At 29.6% G+C, this 21,714-nt stretch overlaps 1 protein-coding gene across 1 annotated transcript; it reads left to right on the top strand.

Annotated features, from left to right (window-relative positions):
* Nucleotides 1–12,801: 12,801 nt before the first annotated feature.
* Nucleotides 12,802–14,904, top strand: LOC101488242 (uncharacterized). The gene is made up of 2 exons (XM_004509894.1): nucleotides 12,802–13,029; nucleotides 14,431–14,904. Exons 1-2 carry the CDS (start codon nucleotides 12,802–12,804, stop codon nucleotides 14,902–14,904), a joined length of 702 nt encoding a protein of 233 aa, XP_004509951.1.
* Nucleotides 14,905–21,714: the final 6,810 nt, after the last annotated feature.

Here is a 21,714-nt window from a genome sequence, read left to right as displayed (position 1 = left end):
TTTCAATTTTTATTGAAATAACAAAAATAATATATATATATATATAATTATAATTAATATAATTCATAAAAATATATAAAAATACATAAATAGAAATTTTAAATTATGATAATTGACTAGAGTTGGCCTGTAACATTTGGACAATATTTTTGGTACTTTTTCTTTAACGTCCATTTCAGTTCTAATACGGGTACTATTTGGACGACATTTTTTAATTCTCTGCATTTTAGGATTGTGATACAATGTTTCACCTTCATATGTGGATCAATATCCTTCATTAGGTATAGGTGGAAACTCTTTTTTGTAGATGTTAAATACATTAACAACCTTATACACGTCATATAGAAGCACTAAATAGTTTTGACGAACACAAGAACATGCAGCTATGACATGTAAACAAGGAACATGTATAACCTGAAATTATCCAGAATCACACCATTTTCTTTGAAGGTTGACTTTAAAATGACCAATTGGTCGCACATCTCTTGAGTTTACTGTTTCAAGCACCATGAAAGAATAATGATTTCGGTTGAATTGCATGACTTGGTGAGTATTAGATTTACCAACTTCACATTTAATTTTGTCCATGCAATCGTCTGTGTATTATCGATCCATATTAAAGCCTCTGGATTTGCCATCTTGATTTCATTACCCATACAAACAAGTTTTCTTTGAAGTTCCTTGTCCTTGAACTCTCTCATGAAATTTTGTGCAATGTGTCGGATGCAGTACATATGTGTTGACGGAGGATCATGCCAACCATTATTTAGATTATTATAAGCACTTTTAATGGATTCGTGTCTATCTGAAATCAAACAAACGTCGACTTGAGGTGTTACATACCTTAGATTTTTCAAAAAAAAGCTCCAAGCACCCCCTATCTCACCTTCCACAAGTGCATAAGCAATGAGAATTGTATTTTTGTTTCCATCTTGTGCAATAGCAAGCAAAAAAGTTCTCTTGTACTTTCCGTACAACCAAGTTCCATCCACTGAGACAAATGGTTTACAAAATTTAAACCTAGATATACACGGAGGGAAAGCCTAGAATAGTCGTTTGAAATTTTTTGACCCCTGTAATAGAGTATTATCAGAATATACAAGTGATACTTCCATTTCCACAATTGTTCCTAGAAGAAATTTTTGCATAGCCAACAACCACCTTGGAAGGTCATTGTAAAACTTTCCCCAGTTCCCATAAATCATTTCGATAACTTTGTTCTTTGCCATCCATGCCTTTCTATAGGTGATTGTGTAGTTGTATCGTTCCCGAATATGTGCAATGATCACCTTCACTTTAATTGATGGATCAACTTTCAAAAGCGACTTTATGCTTTCACATATGATGTTAGAGTCAAGCTTGGTATGATCCTGTGACATAGAGGAATTTGTGCAATTGTGTGGGCCCTTCAAACGACCAATCACCCATTGCTTACTTTTTTGACTTAACGAAGCCCTGTATTTGAACAAGCATTGTGGATTCACACATTTAATTACATACATGTATTGATCAGATTGCACTACATGGTAATTGAAGGAGTGTTTTATGTGATAATGCTTAATTGCAAGTTGACAATCTTGTTTGCTATTAAACTTCATTTCAATCTCAAGAGATGCATCTAATGGAGGTGGTTCATTAGATGGCGTATCAAATTCGGAGGATTGGTAAGCATAATCCAAATTAAGATTACGCATATGGAATGGTGGATCGTATCTCGTTTTAATTACATGAGGTTCTAGCTCTAGATCGTCACCATTGTCATTTTCATCTTCCTTGTCCTCGTCTTCATCAAAGTTTGTTTCTTCTTCACTCTCTTCACTTATTTCTTGTTGATCAAAATTGACCATATCACCTAGTGGAATATACAGTTCAAGTTGAGATGGTTGGTATGGTTCGGTTTGGTAAGATTCATAATTTTGAAAAGAATAAGTTTTTTATGTTTGAAAATGGTATTCAGGGTGAGCTGTGGTTGAGTATGATGGTTGACCAACATCGATAATGGATTACCATCCTCAAATGTGACATATAACTCGATAGATCCTAGTTGCGGCCACTATTTATGAACATCAAACATGAGTTCAACATCTTCGTCGTCCTCAACATTTAACAATTCATAATGAACTAGGCCTTGTCCAAATGAGATAGGGTGTCGAAAAATTATATTAGACACCTTTTGATTTTCTAACCTCAACTTTGCTTCAATTTTTTTCTTCAAGTAAGTAAGGTTGCATCTAAAATTATGATGATAATCACAGATCAACGCTACACCACAATCAAAATTTTGTAAGTAATACAATACTTTATGTTATTTTTTAATATTTTTTTTATATATTTTATACTAAGTTTCATTCTAAAATATAGTTTTATTATAATATCTTCTAAAATATTTTTTTCATATATTTTATACTAAGTTTTATTCTAAAATATAGTTTTATTATAATATCTTCTAAAATATTTTTTTTTATATATTTTATATTAAGTTTCATTCTAAAATATATTTTATATTATATTATGATTCATCTCATTCTAATATCTTCAAATATATTTTTATTCTTTGCTTATTACAGGACTCATCTCAAAATTTAAGATCACTTAGCCATAAACACGTTGCACCAAATTCTTTAATAATTTCATTGTATAATCAAGCCGGGTTTGGTAACATATCACAAATAGAAAGTTATAAAATAGACAATTCACTTATTATTGCTTTAGTTGAAAGATGGAGACCTGAAACCCACACGTTTCATCTTCCAATAGGTGAATGTACCATAACATTAGAAGATGTTGCATTGCTACTTGACTTACGTGTTGGCGGTAAAGTTGTAACTGGATCAACTATGGTATCATGGACAAATGATTTTTTAGATTTGTTAGGAGTCATGCCACCTGAATCTCAAAGAAAATGGAATTTTATAAAATTAAAATGGCTAAGAGAAATATTTTACTCCAGAATCATCTAATGAAGAAATAATTATACATTGTAGAGCATACATTTTAGAATTTATTGGCGGCATATATGTCTGACAAATCCTACAACATAGTGCATATTATGTGGTTGCACTTGTTGAGAGATTTGTGTCGTGCATCTGATCCCAGTGTTATGTCGATCGGCGGATGTTCACATCTACTTCAAACGTGGGCATGGTACCATATGCTGTTTCTTGCACCAATAAGTAATCTTGAGCCTCATTTTCCATTCACAAAAGGTAAATATAAAAAAAAGTTAAATATTATATTTATAAAATTATTAATTAATTCACTAACATTCAAATTTATTTTCGTAGATATAGTGGAAAATGTATGAAATTTGACGATACACCTCGTTATCTTACCGCTGGATATTGATCAAAAATTGATCACATGGCCGTTAACGATGTAATATATTAAAACATTACGTTATTTCTATTATTTTATTTTTCTTATGCATATATTACTGACAAATTTGTTATATATCAGTTTTCTTGGAGGTCATATCTACGTCTAACACATGATCATCCAGAAGACAATTGGCTATGGAATGCATCTACATATTTAATTTGTTTCTACATAATAGAAATGCATCAAACTGATAGAGTAAAACTACAATTTGGACTACCTCAAGAAATTCCACATCCTCTGAGGAACATGAGAAAGTATCATAAGGTAGATTTGCATAAACAAGTTAACTATAGTTGGGCATTATTCTACGAAAACGAGAACAAAGAGTAGAATTGTTGACACCTAATTTTGTCCGCTACTTTATGATTTTTAATAAATATAAAAAAATAAAATAAAAAAGACTAATAATTATGAAAATAATAATAAAAATAAATTGTTAGATTTTTAGAAAATCATGGATTGTGTTTGGTTTCTATTTGACTCTGATTCCTTTATAGAAACTTTTACTATTTTCTAAATAAAAATAAACGTATTTAATTGAATTGAATTTATGGTAATAAAAATTATTATAATGGTCATCATTTGAATGAAAAGAAACGATAAAGAAATAAATTAATGATATTAAAAATCAGTATAATGGTGGTCAATTGAATAGAAAAGAAACCGCATAAATGAATCAATGATAATAAGAATCAGTATAAATGTGGCCAATTAAATGAAAAGAAACCGAAAGAAACAAATTAATGGTAATTCATTGACAATTATTCTCTTGTCTTTTGTAATCTACACCGAAAAAGTCTATAAATAGTCTACCACAAGAGGACAATAAAGAGGAATTGGGAGCACAATCGAGAGAAATTGGGAGCACAATTGAGAGCACAAAAAATAAAAGAGAAGAGAGAATAAAAGAGAGACGAAAGATTGGAACGAGCTACTAAATAACATTTCCAGTGCAGTAAACACTTATTTTTCTATTTTCTTCTTATGTATATTTTTTTTACATTATTATTGTTATAGAGTTTTTTTTTTACTATTCTATCCACGTATAATATAAACAATTTTTTTTTTTTTTTGTTTCACGATCAAGTTTTAGAATCAACTACTAAAAATCAATTTAATTGTTGTATAACCGTTTATTTAATTTCTTTATCAAATTTGTGATCTCTCATCTTTATTGTATTTTATTTCTTGTGGGTTACATCTTAAATTCTTTTATTATTATCGCCGTCGGTTCGCGCCACATATGTGTCGCCGACTCGCGGATCTGCTTTTGCATTTTTATCATTTACAGTTTATAAAAAATCAAAAAGTAGTAAAAATATTTCTTTAAAATAAAACGATACACAAATCAATATACAAACCCATCACTCCTATTATTATTATTATTATTATTATTATTATTATTATTATTATTATTATTATTATTATTATATTATTATTGATATTATTATTGATATTATTATTGTTATTATTCTTGTTATTATTGTTATTATTATTGTTATTATTATTATTATTATTATTACTATTATTATTATTATCATTATTACTATTATTATCACCATTATGTTGTTAATTTATTTTGATATATATATATAAAGTAAAATTAATAATAAAATTGATCAACACATAAATATTTTCTACCCAAGAACTACGTGAGTTTTGATTTTCCTATTGCACATGAGGATACGTAGGAGTAAGGTTTTTCCCTTGTCAAACTAAATTAATAAAAAAAACATTTTTTTCTTTTTTTATTAATGTAAATAATTTTTTTTATATTATTCTTTTTGGTGTAAAAATCAATATATAAATAAATAAATAGTCTATATATAATTAATTATAAGGTAACCGTTTTAACAGACGTGACGTTGTAGGGTGGTAATACTTTCTCTACTCGTAATCGACTCCCGAATCTGAATTTTTTGGTTCAAAAATCATTATTTTAGGTTTCATCCAATTTTTCCTTTAATAAAAATAAAATTGGCGGCGACTCATTTTTCGCGGACAAACCGGACACGACAGGAATGAACGAGAGAATCAAATTCTTCATGGTCAACCTCTAAATGTTGGATTCAAACCAAGTTATGAATACATGGATTGATTTTGTAAAAATTCTAAACGATTTATTTTTGTAGAAAACCAATTGGTTGATCCTCGTGTCAATCCACCCCAACCTCCACCACAATCCAGCCAACATTTTTTCCAAGAATCAATCTCCAACGCAACACAACAAAATCAATATTATATACCAACACTTCCTGACACTCAACTGTCTCCTCATACTTTTACCCACACACCACATCAATCTTACGGGTTCACGCCAGAGGAACAATTTAATTTTGACAGCCAACAACCACATCAAGAAGACAATCGTCGACTATCATTTGCATCAAGCGAAGAGTAATTGTTGTATAACACATTCAACACTCGTCATAATACACCTGAGTCCGCTACCCAGTTACTGAATAATATGTGTCAACAAAACTTTCAAATTCCAAGCTTTGGGAGGAGGTAATTTCAAATTTCAAATTATTTTTGTTATTTTAATAAAAATTAAAATATTTTTTTTAACTTTTGGGAAATCGGCATTTTGAACTTGAGCTTCCTAAAATTATATCGTAATTTAAAATTTCTATTTATCTATTTTTATGAATTACATTAATTATATATATATATATATATATATATATATATATATATATATTATTTTTGTTATTTCAATCAAAATTGAAATAATTTTTTAATAATAAAAAAAAACCTTTGGGAAATCTGCATTTGGAACTTAGACTTCCTAAATTTTTTATCTTAATTTAGAATTTCTATTTATCTATTTTTATCAATTATATTAACTATATATATATATATACATATATTACTTTTGTTATTTCAATAAAAATTGATATATTTTTTTTTAAAAAAAAACCTTTGAGAAATGCTCATTTGGAACTTGGATTTACTAAAATTTTATCGTAATTTAAAATTTTTATTTGTTTTTATGTATTTTTATGAACTATATTAATTAATTATATATATAATATTTATGTTATTTCATTAAAAATTGATTTTTTTTTTTAAAAAAAATATTTAAGAAAGTAATCATTCTAAATGACGACTTATAACTAAAAGAAAAATATTTTGATATATATTTTTCAAACGGGAGTATATTGATATTTTTTTTTTCATAAAAGAGTTATTGTAAAAAAAACCCAAAATTTTACCGTTGAAATTTGAAAAGTATTATAAAAGAAGAAGAAAAAGATCATCACTTTTGATTAGCCAAAAAGGAGAAAAATTGCACACCCCAGTTCTTAACTTTTCCACTATTCTCCACCATTATTATAGAGTTGGTGAACAGATTAATTTTCTATTTTCCACAATTCTTTAACATTATATATACTTTAAAAAATGAGTTAGAGGACACATAGAGCTAGACATCGCTTTCACATCTAATAAACACACCTAAAGCTTGTTTCAAGTGTAGGTGGTAACTGGCAAGCACATATGGTAACGGAAAAAAATGAGTAATAAATGAGAACTATATATGTATCAGCTGACATTGACATACCAATATTGATTAAAGGATTACTTGCTCAAACAAGGGATTACCTTGACTTTAAGGATAAGCATATTTGTAGTAGCATCATCTTTAACTTCCATGCTTTTCACTCACTTATAAACAAAGACATTTATCCGTATTAGAATTATTTAGTTTAATTAGTAGTACTATTAAGTAAAGTGAGTTATTGCATATTTATTAACTATTGATTTATTTGTTTCTTAATTAATGTTTAAAGTTCATTAAATGTGACAATTAAAATAATAGTAAAGTATCTAACAACATTGAGTATTGATGTATTTTGCTAAATATATATATAAGAAAGAAAAACTAATTAAAGTTATAAGCTTAATGATTAATTTTATATTTGTGGTGAAATAATCAGAATTACGATAAATCGTTGTAATTTTGACACATTCAAACCTCAACAAAATGATGTTTATCAACGTGATTTTTGTCACTCTAACTCCATTAAAACAAAATGTAAAAATAATATATAAAACAATGTAGTCTTAACTTCCTTTTTTTTATAAATGATATAGCCTTAACATTGTCAATATATCAATGGTTAAATTATATTTTTCGTCTCTTAACTTATTTTTATGTTTCATTTTGATCATTTAAGTTTTTTTTTTTTTTATATTTTAATTTGATTTTTTAAAATAAAAAGTTATAAAAAAAATTGTTAGTTTTTTGAATTACCCTAAACATATGTCACTTATGAGAAATTTGACGGATATTAACCAGAAAATGGCGAAGAGCACTAATATAACACTCATATACCCCAAAATCCATTATTTAAAAAGTTAGATAAAAATACGACAAATTTTAGTCCAAATAAAAAGTTTATGAATACAGAAGTTACAATTCAAAATACAGAAATATCAAATTAAACGAAATAGCCTTCAATGTCATATGTTCTCAAAATTGGCCTTAATATCCCAAAAATAAATAAGCTAGCATGAACCAACTAACACAGTGGCACAACATATCACCCAAAACTATCTAATGTGTTAACAACATGTTGATTACTCATAGCTTTTTCGTCGATCCATTTTTATTTCCTAGCACATCATCTACCTGCACAAACAATGCGTAAATAGTTATACTAGAAACAAACAAAAGTAAGTAATCATATTTAAAAGTATAAGGTAAGGGAAATATGATAATTCAAATGCACTGTCACAACAACAAATATATAACCACACAACATAAACACATAACATAATTCAATGATGCATGACAATACGATATGCAATCTACTAATCGATTACTTCATGATTACATCTGACTAACTCTAAATTGATATAGGTAGAGAAATAATCTACTATTCTATGAACTAAAGTGTCTAGGTGGACCAATATTCAATGTAATACTATGGTAATATCATATCTTTACGTAAGATATTTTCTATTGATACCTCCCATCAAAGCCTCATTAAATGTCAATATTTGATTCTATTGTGACATAGCCCCAAACATATCATATTTATGATGCAACATACACATGTATGATAAACATTCATTATCATCAATATACTTTTAGACATAATACAAATTATATATGCGACTATATACATCCTAACATATTAAGATCACCATCAACAAAAAAAATTACGGTAACTAATTTTTATTAATTATTACTTATCAATAATTGATTATCACAAATGTTTTATTAACTAATATATTATTAAGTCATTCATTAATTATACCTTTACCTAATCGATTAATATTTAACTTATAAAGTTCAACAAGTTCTAATTAACTCATGATTGAAATTTGTCCCAAATATTTATAAATCATTCGATTTAATCCTTTATTTCTTCAATTAAAGCTATATATAAAAATATCACAACATAGAAAAATTTATGGATTTTTCTAATCAACCATTCAATTAAATAATCACCTAACCAATTATCTTATCACCTAATCAATTAATACATCATCTTAATCGATTAATAACAATTACGTAATCAACATTCATCAATGTCAACACAGATATAAATCATCAATATCATCACACAAACAAATTATCAACATATTTACAAGATATGATATTAAATTTACAAATAGTCTAATTTATTGTCCCCACAACGATATCCAATACACATACAATGGTCGTATTAAACAATATAGGACATCTCCATTCAAATTAACGACTCTATATGGTCATTATACTAAGAGTCAGACTCATTTTTTACCATAATAATTAATACAAACATGAACCGAATAAACATGAACCGAATTAATACAAACATGATTAATTATGTTATGTACACAAATGAGTATGAAATTGTGTAATTGTGATTATCTATGTATATGAAATTATGTTCTTGCTAAGAGAATATGTAAAATGTGTATTTATGTTAAACCTTACTCATGTCCAAGATGGTTCTCACTAAGGACTAACCTAAGATGATGAGTGGAGGAATGTATTTATGAGAATATAACTCGTTGTAATATGTGCATGTCATTTATTTGCATAGAAACATCCATGTTGGGGGACTACACTTTTATGAGAGTGATTGTTGTGGTCGATTTCGATTGAGCCTTAGGGCAATAGGTTAGACCTTGGCTGTTCATGAGGGGGAATTCCTATGTGATTTGAGGGTAATTCTTTAATATCGGGAGCTATTATGCAACTCTAATTTACCATGATTAGTCCCTTACATGAGTCTCATGTTAAGTTGATTGAGTCTATGAAAGTATGAATGCTCACCAAATTGGTTGTATAGTATTGCATATCCTCATCAAGTATTTCAGGGTTAGTTATGGTACCACATGACATATGAAATGTTTAAGAAATGAGCATATCATTACATTGCATCATTATTATGTCGTTACTATTAATGAGTTATATGAGCTTGTGTAATTGTATATTATTCACTACAAGAAAACACTCATTTTGTGGCTAACTTATAAAGTATTTTGTGATTGAAAAAAACTCTCACAAATTACTGACCAAAAAAACTATCACAAATACTAAAATTCAAATTTGTTGTTATTTGTGACGGAAAAAGCTCTCACAATGGATTTGAATTTCAGCAGCATTTTGCGAGGGCATAAGCCCTCACAAAATTACACCATTGGGCCTTTGTGAGGGCTTAAACCGCCACAAAATCACGCATTTATGAGGGCAAAAGCCACCACAAAGTTACTCATTTGTGACTGCAAATGTCGCCACAAAGTCACTCGTTGTGACTGCAAAAGCCCTCACAAAAAGATGTAGTGTACCGTTGATATTTACGGCTGCTTTGGCCGCCACAAAGTCCATTTTTCTGGCTGCAAAGGCTGCCACAAAGTGTCATTGTTCTCCTATAAATATAACTCTTCCTCTCATTTTTCATTTCTACCTTCTCTCTAAATTTTCTCTCCCCTTTCTCTCTACAAATGTTTTTTCTCCAACATCTCTCTTTTATTTGTTAAATTTTGGTAAAAATATTTTTTAATGTTATTTTTTATTTGAAGTTATTTTTTTAATAAATATTATTTAATTTTTATTTGACAATGGTACTATTGTGGTTATTGCGAATAATTGTTACTTGTTTGTAAGCTTCAAGTCAGACACTAGTCGGCATCAAGTATGTAATGCATTTTAAATATAGATTAGTAATTGTATAATTATTATTGTTATATGGTTTTAAAATATTTTTAGACTTAATATTTTATTTTAGAATGTAGATTAATATATTATTTTTAAAATTGAGTATAATATTATTTTTGAACTTTAATATTAGTAAGATTTGTTCAACAATTACTAGTAAAATATTTAATTTGTAAAATTTATACTCAAATTAAAATGTAGTTATTTTTTAATTGTTGATGAAGTGCTATTTTTTGTATTATAGTTATTATTGATATTATGATTTATTATGTTAGTAAAATATAATTTTATTAAGAAATTGTAATTCTTTTAGCAACAAAATAATACTTATGGAAAACAAGATTTATAATAATGATCTAAATGTTCCACACATTTTCACAACAACAAGATTTATAATAACACACATTTTCACAGCAACAACAACCAATGATTCAACAACAACAATATATTAATAATTATTAGTATGTTCCGTTATTTTCACAGCAGCTTGCTCAACCTCAAGCAAATCAAGCTCCATACCGATCAACTATGCCAACAACTGGCTTGATCAGACCAGATTTAAATCATACTCAACCAATTATGGATCCGTCGACTAGTGGTGGTGTACTTGAAGATGAATTGCAATTTCAAACCATGTTGTCTCCAACACCAATTAATAATACTTTTGAGGGACTTTTGTCGTTGAATAATATTCCATCAAATAATGATGGAGAGAATGGAGCTAATGATCAGAGGAATTACTATGATGATTGATGTATTTGAATAATATTTGCTATTTTTATTTTTGGTTTGTATGAATTTATTATACATTATTATTTAATTATGGTATGTTTAATTTTTGGTTTGTATGACATAATATTTTAATTTTAGAATGTTTTATTTTGTTTGGTATATATAATTTAAATTTATAATTTTATATATATATATAATTTATTAATATATAATATTTATTTTTAATTTTTAAATTATATTAATTTTTTTTATATAATATCATTTTGTAATATTAATTTTGAAATTTTATAAAATTATATTTTTTTAATAAAGTCACACATTTGTGGCGGTCTAAGCCCCTACAAATGGGACAGTTTGTGACGCCCTAAGCCCTCACAAATGACAACCAAAAAAACTGAATTTGTGGTCGTTTTGGCCGCCACAAAACTTTGTGACTGGCTTATTTGTGGTTGCCAAAGGCAGCCACAAATTTCCTGTTGTGGCCGCTTTTTTCCTTTTGTGAAGGCATTTGGTCCTCACAAATCCTTGTTTTTCTTGTAGTGAATATTATACTGTGATAATATATGTGACCAATATGTTATTTGTTATGTCTTTGTTTTACATGTTTTACACGTTTTATGTCTTCGTGTTTGGCCTACTTGGTGCACATATGTTCCGAAGACTGCACATAATAGGGTCGGAGGTAGCAGACACCATTTTCAGTTTGGAAGAATTATATATTTCTATTATTATATATTGGTCGATGTCAAATATTTCATTCCCTTTAGTATTTCCAACGCTGATAGGTGACATTAGAATTTGATTAACTACCTATTTAAGTTAAAGTATTTGTTAAATGTAATTAAAAGTGATTTGTAGTTAGTTAGGAAGGTTAGGACATAGTTATAAATAGTTAAGAAAGTCATAATTCTATTTTGACAGTTATTACTAAAACTGATATAAATTGTAAAACGGAGAACATTCTCCATATGCAGTTAATCATTCTCCATTTTCAGAACATTTTGTTTTGTTTTGTTTTCTTCTCAATTTAAATTTCTCTCGACTATACAACATGTTCTATCAATTGACATCAAGAGCTTGGGTTCTAAACCTTGGGAAACACGAGTGCAAGTGTGAGGGGGAATCAAAAATTGGGAAACACAAGTGTGATTGAAAGAAATAAAGAATACATGAATGGAGGAGTATTTCTATCGAATTTGCCAATCCTTGATGGGAAGAATTGGGAGAGGTGATATGCATCCATGAGATCGTTGGTGGGAGCTCAAGAAGTGTTTAAGATTGTTCAAGATGGTTATGAACAACTTGGTGTGAATCCAACAAAAAGACAACAAACATCTTTCAAAGATTGCAATAAAAGAGATTGCAAGACATTGTTTTACATCCAATAAAGTGTTGATTCAAACAACTTTTAGAGGATTTCAAAGTCATCTACATAAAATGAGGCATGAGAGATCTTGGCCAAGTACTATACAGGTGGGGAAAAGGCCAAGAAAGTGAAGCTCCAGATGCTAAGAAGGCAATATGAACTATTGTAGATGAAAGAAGATGAAGTTGTGGCAGATTACTTCAATCGTGTGCAGGTTGTTGTTAATAATATGAGAACAAATGGCGAATTAATAACTGAATTGATGGTTATTGAAAAGATCCATAGAACATTAACACAAAGGAACAATCAAATAATGGTGGCAATTGAAGAATCAAAGGATCTTTATAAGATGAAGGTGAAGGATTTGCATGGCTCTCTTGAAGCTCATGAACTGAGAGTAAGAGAAAGATGTGCAGTGTTAGTACAGAGGCAGACTTAAGGGGGGTGAATTAGGTGTATATAAATTTTATGGTTTTTAGAGACTTAGAGGATTACTTTTCTGTTTAGGATTAATGTATGAAATACGTAAACGACATAAAAATAAAGAACACAATAATTTATCCTGGTTCCCTTTACAACTAAGGGTACATCTAGTCCTCTTGCACGGCATAAGAGATTTTCTACTATTTGTTAGAATAAGTACAAGTCTAACCCTAAGACTTCTGTTACAAACTTATAACAATCACCCTAAGATAGCACACCACTATCTTAGTTTACAACACTTGAAGAAAGTACACCACTTTCCTCAATTTACACAATAGCTTGAAGGGTTTTACAATAATGACTTTGACTGAGATCAAGAGTGTATAACAATTGAGTACAACGATAATTGTTTAATATAATTTCAAGTACAATAGAGAACCTTTCTCAATGATATGACAATTTAAAATTTGTACTTGAAATATGAAAGTAAGACTTTGAATAAATCTAAATATTTTAGAAAGTTTGTTCGAAGTAGTTCTAAGATTGATGTAAAAGTTGTTGAAAATATTTGGAAGTGATTGATTCGTTAAACCCGAATCTATGGAGTATTTATAATCCGTAGACATCACTTCAGATCAGTGACAATCATTCCTAGAGGTTTGATGAACATATGCAATGATCCAAGTTGAACCTGAGCTGAAAAATTGCATTATTTCACAGTTGTATTTGGCTACAGCAGGAGTGTAGTCGAATACACCTCTTGTAACATTCATATTTATTCGAATTTTGAAACTTATATTCGAATACACATTCTTCTAGTCGAATACAGATAAGTGAATTTTGCCACTGACTTGGTTTTGTATTTGGCTACACCATGTTGTAGTCGAATACAAAAGTGCATTTTTAGCTACTGACTTAGCATTTGTATTCGTCTATACCATCTCGTAGTCGAATACAAAAGTCCAGTTTTAGCTACTGACTTAACATTTGTATTCGGCTACACCATCTCGTAGTCGAATACAGATATTCAATTTTTGCTAATGACTTGAGTTTGTATTCGGCTACAACACTTGTAGTCGAATACAACTTTGATTTTTGTCAAAAACTTGATTTTCAAACATTGTACGTGCATTTTGACACTTTGAAAATTCTTTTGATGCATATGCTAAAATCGAAGGTTCTCATGTGCATTTGAAATATAATAATATTAGATTGCATCATGTCCCTTACATTATAAGACTTCTAGCATATTGACTATATTTGATTTGATTGTTAACTTCTTTTTTAGCTTGCAACATGATCACTTTCTTTGGTGTTTGTCTTCATCAAAAAAATAAGTATTTTACATGCAACAACCTCAACATCTCAAGTGTAGGCCCTGCAAGCCCAAGGTAGCAAGCAAACTAGCCAAGGCGATGTGAAGCACAAGAAAGGCAAAGGTAAATTCAAGTGGTACAAGAAGTATGATTCTGATGAAGGGGATGGAAATTCAAGAAATCAAAATATAAGTGATAACAACATCAAGAATTCGAATGGCAAGAAGAAATTCAACAAGAAAGGAATCCAATGTTACAATTGTAAAAAATGGGAGCATTTTGCAAATGAATGCATATCCAAGAAGGTACAAAGAGAGAACGCTGAAGCTCAAATGGCAGCTGACGATTCAGACTCATATAAGGTGTTGTTAAAGGCTACAACAAAATCAGATAATGATTGCCCAGAGCAGTGGTACCTTGACACAAGTAGTTCAAATCACTTGATTGGCCATAAAGATTGGTTTGTGAGCATTGATGAGAAGGTGAAAAGGGAGAACAAATTTGCAGATAATAGTTCAATAACTGAAGAATGAGTAGGAAATATGTTGATTCAAAGGAGAGATAGAAAACAATCATTCATATGTGACGTGTTGTATGTGCCAAACATGAAGAACAATCTGCTAAGCCTTGGACAACTGCTTGAAAAGGGGTATTCTATGAAGATGGAGCATGGTGAAATGAGGATGTTTGATAGTTCAAGAAGATTGATCTTGAAAGCACCACTGTCCAAGAATAGAACCTTCAACATTGATATACAGATCAATGAGAACAAGTGCCTATCTATTGAAGTCCGGAATGAAAATTGGCTATGGTATCAAAGGTTTGGACATTTGAATTTCAAAAGCCTTCAAATGTTGTAGAACAAGAAATGGTGCTAGGAATTCCATAAATTAAAATACCAAAGGAGCTATGTGAAGAATGTTGTCAGGCTAAACAACACATAAACTCATTCAAGACTGAAGTGTCATCTCGATCTTCAAGAATGATGGAGATAATCTACTCTAATGTTTGTGGTCCTTTTGAAGAAGTGTCAATATGAGGTAATCACTACTTTGTATCATTCATTAATGATTTTACAAGAAAAACTTGGGTGTATCTAATCAAGAATAAGAGTGAAGTGTTGGTTGTGTTTAGAGGGTTCAAGCTGATGGCAGAAAAACAAAGTAGCTGCAATCTTAAAGTGATTAGGACTCATGGAGGTGGTGAGTATCAATCCCATGAAATATGTGACAAAGAGGGAATGATTCATGAAGTAACTGCACCATATACACTACAACCTAATGGAGCTACAGAAAGAAGAAATAGAAACATTCTTAATATGGCAAGAACCATGTTGAAGGGGAGAAAGATGCCTCACAAATTCTCAGGGGAAGCAGTTTCAACAACAATATACATTTTGAATAGGTGTCCAACCAAGAGACTAGGTACTAGGATACCTGAAGAAGCTTGGACTGGAAGAAAGTCATATGTAAATCATTTGAGAGTGTTTGGTTCATTGTGCTTTAGGCATGTGTCAGCTCAAAACAAGAGGAAGCTTGATGGTAGGGCTGAAAAAATAGTGATGATGGGTTATGATGCAACTAGAGCTTACAAGCTATATCATCCAAACAAGAACAATGTGGTGATAAACAGGGATATATTGGTGGTTGAATCAAGAGGATGGGACTGGAAACTGAGTGAAGCTAGCTTGAGCAGTGTAGCCAGCCCAAACATACCAACCAGCTCCATTAGTCCAGCCAGCAGGGCAGAAGTAGTGGAACTTGATGAAGGCCATCCTACAGGAATAACAAGTTGGTTGAATCAGAACCAATAAGTGAAGAGGCCTTGAGTGATCTTAGATGGAGATTATCAATGGAGAAACAACTCAAAGCAATAGAGAAGAACCATATATGGGAGCTGATGACCCTGCCAATAAATAAGAGATCAATTGATGTGAAGTGGGTGTATAAACTATAATTGAAGCCTGATGGAGAGATTGTCAGGTACAAGGCCAGACTTGTAGCAAATGGATTTTTGCAGAAATATGGACTAGACTATGATGAGGTGTTTTCCCTAGTAGCTAAAGTTGAAACAATGAGGGTGGTAGTCTCAATGGCCAGTTACAAAGATTGGTCTATGCATCAGCTAGATGTTAAATAAGCATTCCTCCATGGATCATTGGAGGAAGAAGTGTATGTGATGCAGCCACCAAGATATGAAATAAGAGGCAATGAAGACAATGTATATAAGCAAAAGTAAGCAATACATAGCCTAAAGCAAGCCCCTAGGGCCTGAAACAAGAGGATTGCCAGATTCCTCATAGAGCAGCAGTTTGAAAAGTGTGTGAATGAACATGGAGTGTATGTGAAAAAGGCAGCATCAACACTGACGTGATGAAGCACAAATTCAGAAGTTGAAGATCATAATGGAGAAGGAGTTTGAGATGACTGATCTAGGCATCCTGTCATATTTCGCATTGAGTTTGAAACCAGGAAAAATGGAACTTTTGTGCATCAAAATAAATATGCAAACGATATATTGAAAAGATTCAAAATGCTAGATTGCAATTGAACTAGTACCCTAGCAGAAGCAGGGCTAGTACTGTCTAAGGAGGGCAATGAGGAGATGATTGACCCTACAATCTTCAAGCAAATTGTAGGATCCTTTAGATACTTGTGTAACACAAGGTTAGATATTGCATATAGTGTTGGGATGATTATTAGATACATGGAAAGGCTAGGACATCACACTACATGGCATCAAAAATGATTTTGAGATACATCAAGGAAACCATTGAGCTTGGCTTGTTGTATCCCACAAATTCGATTGGAGGTAAAGTTGAACTTGTTGGCTTTACTGATGCAGATTTGTGTGGAGATAAGGATGATAGAAAGAGTACCATGGGATATGTGTTCATGATCAATAACTCACCAATCTCATGGTGTTCGAAGAAGCAAAACATAATAGCCTTATCCACATGTGAAGCTGAATATGTGGTTGCATCAATGGGAGCATGCCAAACTATATGGCTAGCTGAATTAATGATAAAATTGGGACTGAGAAGCAATGAAGTAGTGAAGTTGAAGATAGACAACAAATCAACAATTGATCTAGCAAGACATCCAAGTGTTCATGGAAGGAGCAAGCACATAGAAACAAGGTTTCATTTCCTAAGAGATCAAGTGATGAAAGACAATATAAAGCTAGAGCATTGTAGTACCAATGATCAAAAGGTTGAGATCCTAACTAAAAGCTTGAAGAGGGTGAAGTTCCAAGAGATGAGTTGAACTTGGGCCCAGCTCGACTTGACTCAATAAGAATCGGTTCAATTCGAAATTTGACTTGATTTCGTCACGAACTTATTTTTTAGCTCAAACTCAACTCGATTCAAGTTCACAACCAACTCGATAACTCAAATCAAATTTACCAAAAGAAAAAATAACTTAAAGGAACAAATGTGTTTCTTCAACTTTAAATCAAAATATTATTAAAAATTAATTATAAAAAAATAAGTAAAGCTCGTAGAATTTGAACTAGGCTTAAAGATCAATCTTCTTAGATCCATTTTCTCATTACTCTTCAGTATCTCATGCTTTGGTGGCACAAAAGTGTAAAAGAGTATATTTTTTCAAAATGAAATTTTAATAGTGAAATCGGAGAAAGTTTCTTGATTGTTTATAACTTTTAAATGATACAAGTTTTATCTCAAAACAATATTTATAACTCTAAATATTATCATCATAAGTAGTTGACTTGAGCAATAAATGCAACATTTCACCTTAGATTTGTTGATGATTTTTTTACTATGATAGAGATTGAATTTGATTTTCTTATAAATAATGACACTTTTGGTAGATTATAAATGATATGAAGAACGTCTTAATATTAAATTTTCAAATGATTTTTATTTTATTTCAAAATGACATTTACAATTTGTTCAATACGATCTTTAAGTATTTTAAAACTTAAAGTTTAATTAAGTTATTTTGTAAAATCATAAGTCAAATTTATTTCTTACAAAAAAATCAAATAAAATTATATATATATATATATATATATCTGACTTTAATTAAATCACCTTACTTGGAGTTAGGTAGAAAGAAAAAAAAAATTATGGTCTTGATAAAATTCTAAGTTTGGGGTGGTGGGTGATTCTCACAATAAGAAAATATAAAAAGAAGAAAAAGAAAATGAAAAAAAAAAAAATAAATATATATATATATATATATAGATATATATATATATATATATATATATATATATACTTTGAATTATTTTAATTATTAAATTTTATTTAAGACAATTATATGAGTGTTTGTGGGTGACTCGTTATATTCTTTACTCATAATTTCTTTTTGAAAAATTATATTTTGTTTACTATTTAAATATTATTAGATTAGATATTATTATTATTATTATTATTATTATTATTATTATTATTATTATTATTATTATTATTATTATTATTATTATTATTATTATTATTATTAAGTACCAGAGATATTGAATATAGGAGCTTGATTTCGAGTATGCCAGTGTATAAAAGGAGGGAGAAATGATAAGCTCCAGCTGCCAATGTCTCATCGAGGGGGTGTACCTGGACAAACTTTGGTGATGAAGTAAGAATTTGTCAGAAGATAGGAAGTATTTAGGTTAGAATTTATGGGTATCTTAATGGCCTAGGGAGTCCTATTTATATAGTGACTCCTCCTAGGATTTCTATAATATTCTCGTTATGATCATCAAGAGTTGATGAGTGATGCTCGGAGTGCCCTCTGATACTGGATACATGTCCATCTGCTTATAAACATGTGGCTATGATCATGATAGGATTATCATCAAGTGACTCAAGTGGATATGCTTTAGATGAGCTATCACATCCAACATCACTAGATCATTTCCTTGTCATCTGGTGGCTATATTAGGTGGTCTAAGTGATCTACGGTAGACCATCACTTCAGAATCCATCAACGTGGACGGCTTGCTCTAACTTCAAGAAGGTTCTATGATACTGCCTAATCGGGTCAGGTCGAATTTGTATTAAATCTAACCTATGTAGTATGAGTCTGACCAGAAAAATTACTCTAATTATTGTTTTGGAGTTTACGGTGTTAGAAACATGACACTTAATCTACAAATATCTCATTTATATTTTTTATTTCATTAAATAAAAAATGATAAATAAAATAATTTTAAAAAAAGTAAAAATAAAAGGAAATATTAAGCAAAAATTTAATATTACATTTTATTAATATATAAATTGTTATAAATCATACACCCATGACCAAATAAACAAAATTGAAACCTTAAAAAAAACATGATAACCACACTTATCTATTTCTTGAATTGATTCTTTTTTTTTTCTTTTCGAATTGATCTTTTATATAGCTTTATATTTACTTTGTTCCTTTTTATGAAGTTTCTTTTGAAATACCTTTTTTCTTTATCCATATCCCAAACCTATGTTTTAATGGTAAATCTTTCCTCTTAAAATATATCTTTGGCTTTAAACATATTGGGATTTTTTTTTTCTATCAACTATATATTCCAACAAACCAAAAATTTACATTTGAAAGGTTAGTTGAATAGTAAAAACTTAGTATTGTAGTCTTAAATTACTAAGTTCAAAACCCCTCGGAGATCATGCTAAAATAACTATTAGTGTTGTTGAAACTAAGTTGGTTTTATACTTAGAGTTTTGATGTTAACAAAAGTATTTTATGAGAATAATATATTTGACTTTACAGAGTATGAAAGAAGATTCATGTTTCAAACGTTGGTAATCAAACCCAATAGTGGTGTTAGTGTGCCTTCAAAAATCTAGGATGTTCAGGTTGTATGGAGAATACTTGACTTGTAGGGTCAAGATGTTAGTGTGCCTTCAACAATATGGAGTTGTCAGGTTGTGTGGAAAAGATTTGGCTAGTAGAGTCAAGGTGTTTGTGTTACTTAAAAGTTTGGGATTGTCAAACTTTTTTAGAAGACTAACATTAGAGGGTTATGTGTTTTGTAATTCAATTATTTGAATTAGTGAATTAAAACATTTTGAATAAGGGGACTGAATGTAACCAAGTTAGTGGTGAATCCAAAAAAATCTATGTGTTTAATTATTTATGTTATCATTATTTGCTGCCTCTGAAACCGATTGTTTCTTATCTAAGTAATTCATAAAAATCAACCAGCTTTCATCAAATTAATAAAAATTTATCAACTTTGACAAACACAATTCAATCCCTCATTCTTATGTTTTCACCTTTAAGTGTCATTTTAATTAATAATATCTCTTTATATTTTTTTAAACAAAGCACACATTTTAAAAAATTGTTTAAGGGTCACATAACATGGCTTCCTTCCAACAAAATCTACAACACCATTGAAATTCAATGTACCTATTTCTTTTTTAATTCTAATTTCACAATTTTTAGATCTAGATTTTGGATAGTAAAGAAGACATATGAAATGGGAGGTTTGAAGAACCCCATAATTAATGGTTACCATGTACAAGTTAAGATTTATTGATGGATTTTCTAATCCGTTGAATTTTGATAAATTTTTCGGTACATCGATGAATTTGAGGAAGAAATTAGACTGTATAGCAAAGAAAGAATACTTACAAGAAAAAACTTAAAAAAACTTATTTTTGTAAAACACATAACTTAAAAAACCAATTTAATATATATTTACAAGTCGTGTCAATGTTTTTCTATCCACATTAGACATCTACCGACCATGTGTATTTTTGTGATGGAAATTTAAAAAAATTATAACTTTGTGCATGTAACGAAACTTAAAGAATCAATTAAAAAAAAGTAAAAAGATCAATTCGAAAAATATTCAAACTTAAGAAGATATGATATTGTTTTAGAAAAATTGTAGACATTGATATGGACCGGACGCAATGATAGATGTTCAACTTTGTATACATATTCACTTAAAATTCTTACGATGAATAACAATATTTTCTGATTTTTTCTGTCTTTGCAATTAAAATAGTAATCCAATTAATATCAATTTAATTAGTTAAATTTTAAAAAACACATTTAAATTTTTTAATTTTTATAAATTAAATCATTATCTTATTGGTATTAAAAAAACCATCAACTTATACTTCTAAAAACAATAGTTGTGATTAGTGAATTTTGTCTTTTTAAGGTCTTATTCAACTTAACAAATTCTAATATTATTAAATCAATTTTGCTACCCACCATCTTTTCCATTTTTTTCTAACCACACCCCTCATTTAAAAAAAATGAAAATATCCAAAATATCTTTATTTATTTATTACATTCTTTAAATCATAATCTCTCTTTCTATCTTCATCTTCTACTTCACACATATTCATTATTTTCTCTCATACTCTTTAT

This window comes from Cicer arietinum, chromosome 7 (assembly GCF_000331145.2).
Source record: "Cicer arietinum cultivar CDC Frontier isolate Library 1 chromosome 7, Cicar.CDCFrontier_v2.0, whole genome shotgun sequence".
Lineage (NCBI taxonomy): Eukaryota > Viridiplantae > Streptophyta > Magnoliopsida > Fabales > Fabaceae > Cicer > Cicer arietinum.
This window is presented reverse-complemented; position numbering and strand designations above follow the sequence as displayed.